This window comes from Rhinopithecus roxellana, chromosome 9 (genome assembly GCF_007565055.1).
Source record: "Rhinopithecus roxellana isolate Shanxi Qingling chromosome 9, ASM756505v1, whole genome shotgun sequence".
Lineage (NCBI taxonomy): Eukaryota > Metazoa > Chordata > Mammalia > Primates > Cercopithecidae > Rhinopithecus > Rhinopithecus roxellana.
Genome location: NC_044557.1, coordinates 68217156 through 68230513, shown reverse-complemented (window position 1 = coordinate 68230513; position 13358 = coordinate 68217156). Strand labels below are relative to the sequence as shown.

General features: G+C 34.9%; 1 protein-coding gene across 34 annotated transcripts in view; it reads right to left on the bottom strand.

The window, feature by feature from the left end:
* The window catches only part of RIMS2 (regulating synaptic membrane exocytosis 2), a 792768-nt gene that overhangs the window by 110968 nt on the left and 668442 nt on the right, over positions 1-13358 (bottom strand). For 12 of the 34 annotated variants that reach the window (XM_030937577.1, XM_030937582.1, XM_030937581.1 and 9 more), the window contains one exon: positions 2318-2559. The exons of the other annotated variants lie outside the window; for them this stretch is intronic. In XM_030937577.1, the coding sequence (XP_030793437.1) occupies positions 2318-2559 (242 nt within the window). The remainder of the gene's footprint in view (positions 1-2317; positions 2560-13358) is intronic. 34 annotated transcript variants of the gene reach the window in all.

The window sequence follows — 13358 nt, the reverse complement described above, 5'->3', positions numbered from 1 at the left end:
GTCACTTAATCAGGTAACTAACTACTAATTTTGCTCTTTAAAAATTCCCTGAATCTATCATCCCCTCTCTATCTTTATTACAACTGGCTTAGTTTAGGATCTTATCTTTTGTCTGAATTATTGTACTTCTCCATTAATTCATCCTTAAATGCTCTTTTCCAGGTGTGGACTTAAGTTTACCTCTTTATTGTAGCCCCACTAGAATATAAGCTCCAAGATAAGAAGGATTTCTGTCTCTGTTTTCTTCAGGATAGTCCCTGGCAAATGATAGGTATGCAAAAATTATTTGTTACATAAACAAATGGCAGCCTGAATGGGCTAAAAACTGTACATAAAGTACATACAAATATGACCATATCAATCCTCTACTGAGAACCTTTTAAAACTTCCTATCATCTATAACTATGATCTGAGATGCTCTATGACCTGGTCTCTATTTACCTACTAGCCTCATCTCTAGCTATTCAGTCCAATATTTTATGTTAAAATTATGTAACTGCTTATCATTCCTGCACATATCATGGATCTATGCCTTGTTTCTTATGGTTTCTATCTAGAACACCTTTCTAATTGTCTTTTACCTGGTTAGCAGCCACTCCAGTCACTGAGATGATATCTCTGATTAGGTATCATCTCCAGGAATTCATTCCTGGAATTCCAGGTTGAGTCAAGTGGCCTTCCTCCGAGCATCCAGTGTACCTTCTATGTAATTCTAGATTCACCACTGGTGTATGACCTTGAAGCAATCTGTTTAAGTATCTGTCCTCTATTAGACTGTAAGCAACTTGGGTTATAAATGATTTCCTATTCATCTTTTTTCTTCATGTGTCTGGCACACGGTAAGTGTGCAATATTTATACATAACAACCCTGAATGAATGGAATTAATTATTTAGTTTCATATATTTTCTAAATTGTAGTCTTATTAACGTCCATTTGAGGTTCCTAATTTAAAAAACATTAGTAGACTTTACTTTTTAGAGAAATTTTAGATTGACAGATGTTTGTAAGTTTTAAAGAAAAAAATATAATGAACTTCTATTAGAGAAGTATAAAAAAATCTCAATTTCAAAAGGCCAACATGTATCATATTAGCACAACATAGTTAATGATGTATAAATATTAACAATTTTAAAAGTCACTAAAGTATGATCTGTATGTTCACTGTCCATAAATTAAACTTCTATTTATACATTAAAATGCAAAATAGTATTTTAAAACAATAAAAAATCCTATAACAAAAATCACTTTAAATATCTTTAGTTACAACCAGAATATAAAAAATACCGCCAAATAATTATTTGAATATAATATTGTTAAATAAGACTAAATTCCCAGAATTACAATTATAGTTTGTAAAAATCAAGATTAGCCGGGTCCAAGAATTAAAGTAACTTTAAATTATTTTGTGCTGTAGATTTATATCTGACTTCTATGTATGAGAGTCCTAGTAGTCAAGCATAAATTAGATTTAATCCAGCTGCCTATAATTTATTTTGCAATAAAAGAAACACCATATTACATGCATTTGTTTGTTAAGTAGAAGATATGCTATTATTTCCAAGATACCAAGGATTTAATGTTTAATTATCAACACCCATTTGAAAAAAAGACATTGCTCTGATTCACAAATTTCTTAATTGCCAACAGGGGCTTTTCTGAGTAGGAGTGTTGTCTATAATTTGTTTTTGCAGATGTGATTTAGCAACTGAATTTTAAAGTAGCAAAGCTTTGAATATCTTCACTGTCAGCAGAAAATTCCTCCATCCCTGCTGCTGGAGAATATTGCTGTTTGAAGTTTTAACAGGGAAATAAAAATTGCAGTGAGAAAATTGATAACTACTGGCAAATGTTGCTTACAAACTGAAAAGGAAGTTGGGTTGTCAGCAATACAAGAACTGTATTATTCACACAAAATATGAGGAATCATCTTCACAGTATCTTGCTGGGAATGGAAATTAATTTAGCTGGTTCCAACTTGAGGAACCTAAAGAAAAGCAAATATCCCCCATTTCAGATTATCTTTACAAAGGATCAGCAACTGGCAATTGGGTGTCACAGCATAACTCTTCGCTGAGGAGGAAAGACATTATCTACATTTTAAGAACACTAGCCAAGGTTCATTTTGAAGCAGGCTCATTGATCACTGGAAAAAACATCATTGTTGATTTCAGAAAGGTTAACTAGTTTAAAATGCCCTTTCCCTCTGGAACATGTCATCATCCACATATTACTGCAATAAAACGAGTAAGAGAAGAGAAATATATCTTGTAATGACAACTCAAATATGAAGTTAAAAGTAACATTAAAATTCCTACCCGTTTGGCTGAGCTGAGAAGCACTGCGACTTTTCCGTGACAGACCAACAATAGCTACCATTTTGGCACCAATGCTAGAGCGCCGCTTTTTGCCACTGGTGCCCAAGGCGCCCACTGCAGTGTCAGACTGGCTGCCATCATTCTTCTCCAGTGAGCACATGTCTCCACTGATGCTGGTGCTTTTTGTCATGTTCTTCCCTGATATGCCCATTTGTCTGCTTTGCATTTTGGATGTAAAGACACTGTCAGCCGATGGATCGTTAAAAGTGAGGACAAGAGTAAAAAGGAAAAGACAGAAAATGCATTTTAGATAAAACATTTAGAGTATAATTAAATTATATCATCTAATGGAATATATTTTTAGGATTTAAAAAATTTCAAGTACCATGGTCTTGATTTTGTGCTTTGCTACTCTGGGCCAACCTTACAGCAAATATGCAAAATCAGATTTATGATTTTATTTCTACTGTCAAAGACAAGGTGCAAGTTTGCATGGTCACTGAAAAAAAATTCATGAGAAATCAGTGGGTTCATTTAAGACACTATGCTGTCCTGCAAGTGGAAGTATGCCTTTAGGTAGGCATACAACATAAGGGAGAAGTTTACAAAAACATTCTTCTGTACTTTACTGTTGCTTTCAAAAAGAAATTAGACAAGTGGGAAAATTTTACCAAAAAAATTAAAAAAGGCCAATAATATAGTATCCATTTCAAGAGTGGCCCTGTAACTTTTCTCATAATAAGGTTTATCTAATAATGGTTAAATTTTCTAAAAAGACTTGCTATTTTCATTAGCTTTGAATTAAAAAATACTTTATTTCACTTTACTTAATTTCATCATTACTGATATAAATCTATATTACAAAAATAAAGAAAAGAAAGATTTCCTTCTTGCATTCTTTTGAAAGAAAGAAAAATCATTATCAGTTTTCCAGACAGTGCACCAGAAAGCAATCAATGAATCACTGAGGCATGTGAGCTGATTAATAATCTACTGCAAGACTAATACTGCAACTGGGAGTAATTAAAGAAATGACTTTGGATTTTTCCACGATTTCTGGGGTATGGTAGAGGTAGATTAGAAAGTGAAGAATCTGGAAGGAGGCTATCTAGCTAGTCCCCATAAACCTAGGAGGAATTTGAGGGAAGAAGTCTGTTTTGCAGGAATGAAAAGACTTATTTACACATCAATTTTTGACTCAGTATTGGGGAAGTTTTATTTTGGTTCTGATAATGAATGTTTAATATGTAAAGTAATAAAAAAGAATAAGAATCAAGAAACAGAAATATCTTTAAACATTACTTAAAGGATGGGAATTAGAAAACTAACCTATTGAGGTGAACTCTTATATCTAATTCAATATCTTGGTCTTCCAAAAAAAAAGTGTTTTCTATCCTAGAGTAAAATCTGGTTAAAGGCTAGGACCACATATTACTTTTGTTAACCTATGTAATATCTTCTCCAAGTATTTAAGAGGGAAAAGACCCAGTGTGAAATTAAAAAAATATATAGTGAAGTATACTATTATATCCCTCACATTCATTTTAAGAAAAACTGTGGCATACATAGTCAGAAACAGGACAGAGAGAGTCCATGTGTGTATGTGTGTGTGTGTGTGTGAGAGAGAGAGAAGGCACAGGCAGGTGAAGAGAGAGAGAAGAGAAGAGAAGAGAAGAGAAGAGAAGAGAAGAGAAGAGAAGAGAAGAGAAGAGAAGAGAAGAGAAGAGAGAAGAGAATATGTTTCTGTAATATCCTGAACTGATAATTTTCAACTTTGTTTGATTTTGATAGACAGTAAAAAGACAAGGCTTGTTATAGTTTAAAAGGGCCAAAGTTTAACAGAAACTAAGGCTTCATAACATATGTTCCATAGTTAGAATAAACTAGTGTTTCTGTTACATAGCAATTTTTGGGTGGGCACAGTAGCTCACGCCTGTAATCCTAGCACTTAGGGAGGCTGAGGCAAGATGACTGCTTAAGCTCAGGAATTTGATACCAGCCTGGGCAACATGTGAGACCCCATCTCTACAAAAAAGTAAAAAATTAGCCAGGCATAGTGGCACATGCCTGTAGTCCCAGCTACTTGGGAGGCACAGGTGGGAGGATCACCTGAGCCCGAGAGGTTGAGGTTGCAGTGAGCCGAGATGGTGCCACTGTACTCCAGCCTTGATGACAGAGTGAGATCCTGTCTCAGAAAAAAGAAAAAGAAATTTTCACTGAAAACATATACTTTTCTAAAGAGCCACCTAATCTACTAATTACCAAGGATGTCAAAGATACATTCACAAAATTGTATCTTGTGATTTTTGCATTTGAATTTTTATGTTTGAATATCAAGGCCATAAAGAACTTGACCAAAATCAAATAAGCTACTACAATAAAATACTAATTGGAACTGATACATCATTTTGTAGATAATATTTTAATAAGAACTTGGTTTGAAACAAGTACACTTCTCTTCAACCTAACAACTTTAATAAAGCATTATTTACAAAAGGAGTTATGTATTTTTATTCATTTTTAGAGATGGCATTTTGCTCTGTCACCCAGACTAGGGTGCAGTGGTATAATCACAGCTCATCGTAACCTTAAACACCTGGGCTCAAGTGATTTTCCTGCTTTAGTTTCCTACGTAGCTAGGACTACAGTGCATGCCAGCACACCCGGCTAGTTTTTTTTGGGGCGGGGGGCAGGGTAGACAGAATCTCACTGTGTTGCCCGGGCTGGTCTCAACTCCTGGACTCAAGGGATCCTCTCTCCTGGGCCTCCCAAAGTCCTGGGATTACAGGCGTGAGCCACCGAGCCTGGCCCAAAAGGGGTTACTAAATGTTTTATAAGATGGATACTCTTTTTAGTTCCTTGAACTTAGAGATCACTAGGGATGAGTTTATGAATAGTGGCACTAGAGTGGTTTGTTTTGATGAGAGAAAAGTTGAGGCTAGGGTTCCTTTTCTTTCTTCACCGCACATCATCTAAAACTATAAGCAAAAAATGTAAAAAAACAAGCTACATTTTTTTTTTTTTTTTTTTAGATGGTGTTTCGCTCTTGTTGCCCAGGCTGTAGTGCAATGGCACAATCTAGCTCACTGCAACCTCCACCTCCTGGGTTCAAGCGATTCTCCTGTCACAGCCTCACAAGTAGCTGAGATTGCAGACATGCACCACCATGTCCAGCTATTTTTATTTTTTATTTTTTTTATTTTTAGTAGAGACGGGGTTTCTCCATGTTGGTCAGGTTGGTCGTGAACTCCTGACCTCAGGTGATCCTCCTGCCTTGGCCTCCCAAAGTGCTGGGATTACACACGTGAGCCACCGTGTCTGGTCACAAGCTACCAAAATTTTTAAAGTTTTGGGACTCTTGATTTATGAAAAAGTGTTTAAAGTTTTGGGACTCTTGATTTATGAAATACTTTGTAGTAAAGAATTTGTAATTATGGGCAATATTTTAAAATGCTCAATTTGGTTAGGAAAAGATGCATTACATTAGCAATTGTTTTAAAAGAGAAATTTTATAAGGGTTTGGAAATACAGTATGTTTCAATACTTCTGGTGGGATCTCAGTGATAGATTTCTAAAGAGCAACTTGGCAATATATGTCAAAAGCCTTAAAAAGAAATAAGCCTACCCTTTAACCTGGCAATTCTAGTTTAGAATTTATCACAAGGGAAAACTTAGCAATGTGTACAGATTTAGCTATAATGATATTTACTGCACAATTGATTATAATAGCAAAAAAAAAAAAAAAAAAAAACAAAATAAAAACATGGGGAGAAAACCCACAAATGTCCAACAATAGTGGGTGTTTAAATAAATTATGTTCATCAATAAAAGACAATGCACTTTTGAAAATGCTGTTATATATAAATGTTTATGGACATAAAAAGATATTCTTGATGGCAGGGGATGGGGAGGGAGAAGCAGATATTTGTAACTTAGCTTTGGGTGACATATGTATTAAATATGGATTCACCCTACTAGTAGGGGACATAGACAAATTCACATCCCAGAGTTTTTCCAGTGACAGAAATTCAAAAATAGTTTTATAAAAAAAGAAGAAACATTTTGTGCTAAACTAAGTAATTTGAAAAGCCTAGATTCATGAGATGAGGTACCAGTCATCTGCACAAAAGGAGAATGAAGAGAATATGATGAAAAATAAAATTATGTGTTCAGAAAAATTTTATTTTTAGGAGAAAAATATAAATGTACGTAGCCAAAAATATGAAATGATACATTGTGACCAGTCTGCTAAAAGTCATTTTAATTTTTTCTGGTTGATAGCTATGTTTTAAAAAAAGTTTGTCTTTTTCTATTTTGTTTTTTTCCAGAATAAACATAAAAAGTGTTGGTAATCAAAAAAAACTAAAACAGACAAATGAAAAAAGCAATCAAGGACCAACATCACTTCTTTTATGTAATTATTCAACCCACATTAGGTCATGTCACGGGTTAAAGGTACAGTATGGATTTCTAGCTAATCCTAACAGATTACTACACAATATATTGAGTGTTGATATAGGGTGTTCAGTTCTAGAAAGGGACACTGTTTTTACATTTCTAAATATTGTTTTGTGCATATTTATAATTTTTGGCTTTAGAAAAACAATAAAAACTATATATTTAGTATTATCAAAGTTAAATATATAAAACTGCCAATACAAGAGACTGATTTATGGCCAAATTATAGTTGTTGAAAAGTTGTATCCTGAATGGTTAAAGAAGAAGGCAAATCTAGTATTGTCAATCATTAGGAGAAAAGTAACAAATAACCACAAAGCAAGTGAAATATGAGTATTCCCCAAATACATAAATAGCATATTAGGGATCATTGGAAGATGTGATTAAATTAAATGAAGTTTATATGCTATAGGGCCAAAAGTTTTCATTGATAGGTTTGAATGAATAGAGGTAAGTGGTTTGGCTTCAAGATAATAAATAGCAAAGATGAGACAAAGACAAATTCTGAGTCTTAAGAATGCATATTCATGCCAAAACAAATATTTCATCATATTAGAGCTGAGAAGATAGTCTGGAAATAGTTTACCAAGGAATGAAAGACTGGGGTGATTCTATGGAGGCCTAACAGCTAATACAATGGAGTATTAGGACTGTGGCACAGGGACAGAAAAGACATTGAAGAATAGAAAGTAGACAGAGATAGTTCCAGGAGTGAAACTATTTATAACATCTTTGGCAAGGAAGTGGTAATAGAGAGGGCTTGTAGTGTTCAAGAGTTTGAAGACAATAGCATTCTGGTAGATTAGAAACAAACCCAGTAGGACTGGTCAAGCTCCTAAACATGTTATCTTGAAAGGCTTACTTCCTTTTTCTTCCCACTGTTGTGCTCCCTGAGCCAGGTACCACAAATTAACTGAATACCTGTTACTATTATAATTCATACTTCATCGCACCAGTTGGCAGTTATTGGATACATGTCTGGATTTTAAAGTGCCATTTCTCGCATGTTCTTTGCAGGGAAAAAAACAGCAATGACAACAACAAAAAATCTGGCTTCTGTCTAAAGTTCTCCTTTTATGTAAAAACTTCTCTATATTAAATACCATTTCTTTCCTAAAACGTGGTAGCTGAAATTATTATTATCCTAATTTACTACATAATAAACTTTATTTCACTTTAACTCAAATTACTATCTATGATTTTAGGCTAGTAAACTAGTAATCATTTATTCAACAAAGATTTAATGAACACCTATTATGACAAATATGGGGATACAAAAATGATATGACATAGTCTCTTTGATTAATTTGCTGGCAAGTATCAGCATGTAAAACACAAATATGGCTGCATAAGAACTTGGTTTTTGTTTACAACTGAAATTCCAACGGTCAACTCTAATGTCAAGAAACCTTAATTTAGTTAAATGAAAACCTCTCTTTGAAGAGTATGTAAAAACCGAGTTTTTCATACTAATTCTTTGACTTCTGGAGATGACAGAAATTTAAAGTTTAGTATTTTTAACATTATTGCAAGTACTATATATAAATACATTATGTTAATATGCTTGAATGTATTAGTATAGTATCTAAATGTATTAGAGGTCGTGTGTGTGTGTGTCTGTGTCTATGCCACAAAATGTCCAGGGTTAGGGAGAAATATTTGGCTAATTAACAAAGTATATTTAGTCAAAAACATCTGCCTTGATTATAGCCTTTAGTAATTAATTTGTGTTTAACCTTCTTAAGTCTTAGGTCTCATGGCAGGAAGCAGTATTTCAGGGGTCACAAGGTAGGTCACTGCTTAATTGGGATAATTTAAGGAGCATCCAGGAGGCCTGTAATTTCCAAAATTCCTTTCCCAAGAGCTTGTTAATGCCAAAAGTTCCAATGTATTAAATATTTCTTTTTTAAAAAAACGATTTGTTTCTTAAAGTTTGCTCCCTTTTAACATGTCACATTCCTAGGATTTGGACATTCTTATTTAAAAGATATTTACTTTCGGCCGGGCGCAGTGGCTCATGTCTGTAATCCCAGCACTTTGGGAGGCTGAGGCGGGTGGATCACCTGGGGTCAGAAGTTCGAAACCAGCCTGGCCAAAATGGCAAAACCCCATCTCTACTAAAAATGACAAAAATTAGCTGGGCGTGGTGGCAGGCACCTGTGATCCTAGCGATTCAGGAGGTTGAGGCAGGAGAATCCCTTGAACCCAGGAGGCAGAGGTTGCAGTGAACCAAGATCACACCATTGCACTCCAGCCTGGGCAACAAGAGTGAAACTTCATCGCAAAATAAATAAATAAATAAAATAAAATAAAATAAAAAATTATTTGAAATAAAACTAAATTAAAAGTAGTAGGCTACATAGCAGGCACTATTCTCAAAATTAAGAGGTATAGCATAGAAAAGGACAGAATACTCCTGTTTCATGGAACTTTCATTCATACTGTCATAGTGAAAGACAGTAAACAAGTAAATAATTGATTATTTTATTTTATTTTATTTTATTTATTTATTTTTTGAGATGTCACCCAGGCTGGAGTGCTGTGGCCTGATCTCAGCTCACTGCAAGCTCCGCCTCCCGGGTTCACGCCATTCTCCTGTCTCAGCCTCCCGAGTAGCTGGGACTACAGGCGCCGCCACGTCGCCCGGCTAGTTTTTTGTAGTTTTTAGTATAGACGGGGTTTCACCGTGTTAGCCAGGATGGTCTCGATCTCCTGACCTCGTGATCCGCCCGTCTCGGCCTCCCAAAGTGCTGGGATTACAGGCTTGAGCCACCGCGCCCGGCCAATAATTGATAATTTTAGATAGTGATATGTGATCTGAAGAAAATAAGATGGAATAAAATAACAAGGGACTGAAAAGTTTGGGGACAACATTAAATAAGGTTGTCAAGGAAGGCCTCTCTGAAGGCCTTCAGATCTGAGCTCTGAATGATGAACCCAGTCAGATAAAAGAAGCATGTTCTAAGCTTAGAGAGGAGCAAGTGCAAATATCCTGAGGCAGGAATGAGAATGTTTGTTGGAGAAAATTTACAAAACTAAATATAAATGGAATGAAGTGAAGGTGAGCATTGTAGATAGGATAAGGCCTACCAGTGTGGGGACAAATGCACAGCCTGCATGACTTACTCATATTTAACTGCCTATTCAGGTATTACATCAGCACTGCCCTAAGACTGTGAGAACTTAGAATGCACAGGTTCTTGTATCAGGAGACTTGGGATTCAGCTCGGTATTATGACTCCAAATATAACATCAAAGGGCATTTTGGAGAGATCATGGCTATCTTCCTTAAAAGTGATAAATTTATGAAGGCTAAATCTTTAAGGAAATTAGGAATATTCCTTTATTAACTGAATATAAAAAAATTCATTTAAACCTTTTTTTTTTTTTTTTTTTTTTTTTTTGAGACTCGAGTCTCGCTCTGTCGCCCAGTCTGGAGTGCAGTGGCCGGATCTCAGCTCACTGCAAGCTCCGCCTCCCGGGTTCACGCCATTCTCCTGCCTCAGCCTCCTGAGTAGCTGGGACTACAGGCGCCCGCCACCACGCCCGGCTAATTTTTTGTATTTTTAGTAGAGACAGGGTTTCATCGTGTTAGCCAGGATGGTCTTGATCTCCTGACCTCGTGATCCGCCCGCCTTGGCCTCCCAAAGTGCTGGGATTACAGGCGTGAGCCACCGCGCCCAGCTAAAATTCTTAAGTCTGTCTATATATTGAACCTTTACTATCTCTTGAATTTATAAATTATCTACCAAATTATTGAATAATAGACCTCTCCCTCCACCATGAGTTTGAAGGAAGTTAAAGAAAAATTTTAAATGTATTATGTTATATATCGTAAGCATATGTTTCTCTGTTTATTACACCATGCTCATGGTTCCTAATCATTTGTCTATTATCAAAGGATAATTTTTCAGTATCTTTTATTATGCTAGTTATATGTCCCTGCACTCTTGCTAGCTGTGTTTTGTCTTCCTTAAAAACAATTAAACACAAAAACTACATTTAAAATGTACATGTTTCAAAAATAGGTGTTATTTGCTTTCTCTGTGGATTTAAGATAAAAATGTATACAAAAACCATGATTTTAAAATGTCTTCATTATAACATGTATCTTACAAAAACTGTATCTCTTCTCTTCTCAGCTACTTTTTTTTTTTTTTAATCATCCTTAGAGAGATGACCTGGTTTCCATTTTGTTTCTTTTTCTCCTTGAATTTTTAGTTCCAACATTTCTGGACTCAGCTAATTTAAACCATAGTAAACATCTTGCCACATATTGATTGATTCCTTTAGCAAACATCTACCTTGTATCTACTTGGTGTTAGGTCCCAAGGACACAAGTGGGGCTAAAATGGTACCTGCCCTCCATGCTCTGGCATACAGGGGCTGAAATTGACAAAAAGGAAGAATACATTGTTTTCTTCACATAAAAAGGGAATTTTCTCTAACTGTTCTGTTCAAAGCAAGTATCCATTTCTAATTATCTACCTAGAGGTGCCACTTTTTCTAAATTGTGCAAAGCCTCCATTTAGGCAAATGGTAGCTTTGGCCCTGTGGTCAATAAGAACAATAAATAAGACATGAGACATAGTTATGATCTAAGGGGCATATGCTTTAGGGGTACAAATATGAGTGAAAATGCTTATACAAATTAGCAAAAGAAAAGTTATAAGTACAGAGAAAAGGGACATAAACCCAGTGTTAGGAAATTTCACTAGAGGGAAGGATACTATTGAGAATCAGAGATGAGAAAAGCTTTATAAACTTGAGTCTTGAATGGTGGGTAAAAATTATGACATGTAAAGAGAGAAAAATATTCGAGAATATTATAAATAATACAGTGGTTAGAATGCACATGTCATGGTTTTAAGATGCAAAAATCTTCAGTAATAGCAAACTGAATTCAACAATACATTAAAAAGATCTTTCATCATGACCAAGTGGGATTGATCCCAGCGATGCAAAGATGGTTCAACATATGTAAATCAATCAATGTGATACATTATATCAACAGAATGAAGGACAAAAAGCATATGATAATTTCAATTGATGCTGAAAAAGCATTTGATAAAATTAAATATCCCTTCAGGATGAAAACCTTCAAAAAACTGGGTATAGAAGGAACATACCTAAATTCAATAAAAGCCATACACAATAGAACCACAGCTAGTGTCATACTGAAGGGGGAAAAGCTGAAAGCCTTTCCTGCAAGATCTGAAACATGGCAAGGATGCCCATTTTCACCACTATTATTCAACATCATACTGGAAGTCCTAGCTAGATCAATCAGACAAGAGAAATAAACAAAGGGCATCCAAATTGGAAAGAAAGAAGTCAAATTATCTTTGTTTGCAGATGACAGGATTTTATATTTGGAAAAACCTAAAGACTCCACCAAAAAAATTATTAGAATTGATAAACAAATTCAGGAAAGTTGCAGGACATAAAATTGGTATACAAAAATCAGTAGCATTTCTATATGGCAACAGTAAACAATCTGAAAAAGAAATCAAGAAAGTAATCTCATGTATAATAGCTACAAATAAAATAAAATGCCTAGGATAAACCTAACCAAAGAAGTGAAAGATCTCTATAATAAAACTACAAAACACTGGCAGGAGAAATTGAAGAGGACACAAAAAATGGAAAGATATTCTATGTTCATGGACTGGAAGAAACAATATTGTTAAAAATGTCCATACTACCCAAAGCAATCTACAGATTCAATGTAATCTGTATCACAATACCAATATTCTAAACAGAAATAGAAACTATAATCCTAAAATGTATATGGAGCCACAAAAGACCCAGAATAGCTAAAGCTATTCTAAGCAAAAATAACAAAACTGGAGGAATCACACCATCTGACTTCAAATTATACTATAGAGCTCTATTAACCAAAACAGCATGATACTGGAATAAAAACAGACATATAGATCAATGGAACACAATAGAGATCCCAGAAACAAATCCACACACCTTCACTGAAGTCATTTTTGACAAAGGTGTCAAGTAAATACATTGAGGTTAGGACAGTCTCTTCAATAAATGGTGCTGGAAAACAAGATATCCATATGCAGAAAAATATAGATATTAAAAATATAGATCCCGATCTCTTGCCATATACAAACATCAAATCAAAATGGATTAAATATTTAAATTTAAGACCTCAAATTATGAAACTACTAAAAGAAAACATTGGGGAAACTCTCCAGGACACTGGTCTGGGCAAAGATTTCTTGAGTAATACCTCACAAGCTCGGGCAACCAAAGCAAAAATGGACAAATGGGATCACATCAGGCTAAAAAGCTTCTGCCACAGCAAAGGAAACAACGAAGTGAAGAGACAACTCACAGAATCAGAGAAAATATTTGCAAACTACCCGTCTGACAAGGGATTAATAACCAGAATATACAAGAAGCTCAATCAATAGGAAAAAATGTAATAATCCAATTGTAAAATGGGCAAAAGATCTAAATAGAAAATTTTCAGAAGAAGACAAACAAATGGCAAACAAGTATATGAAAAGGCATTCAACATCACTGATCATCAGAGAAATGCAAATCAAAACTACAATGAAAT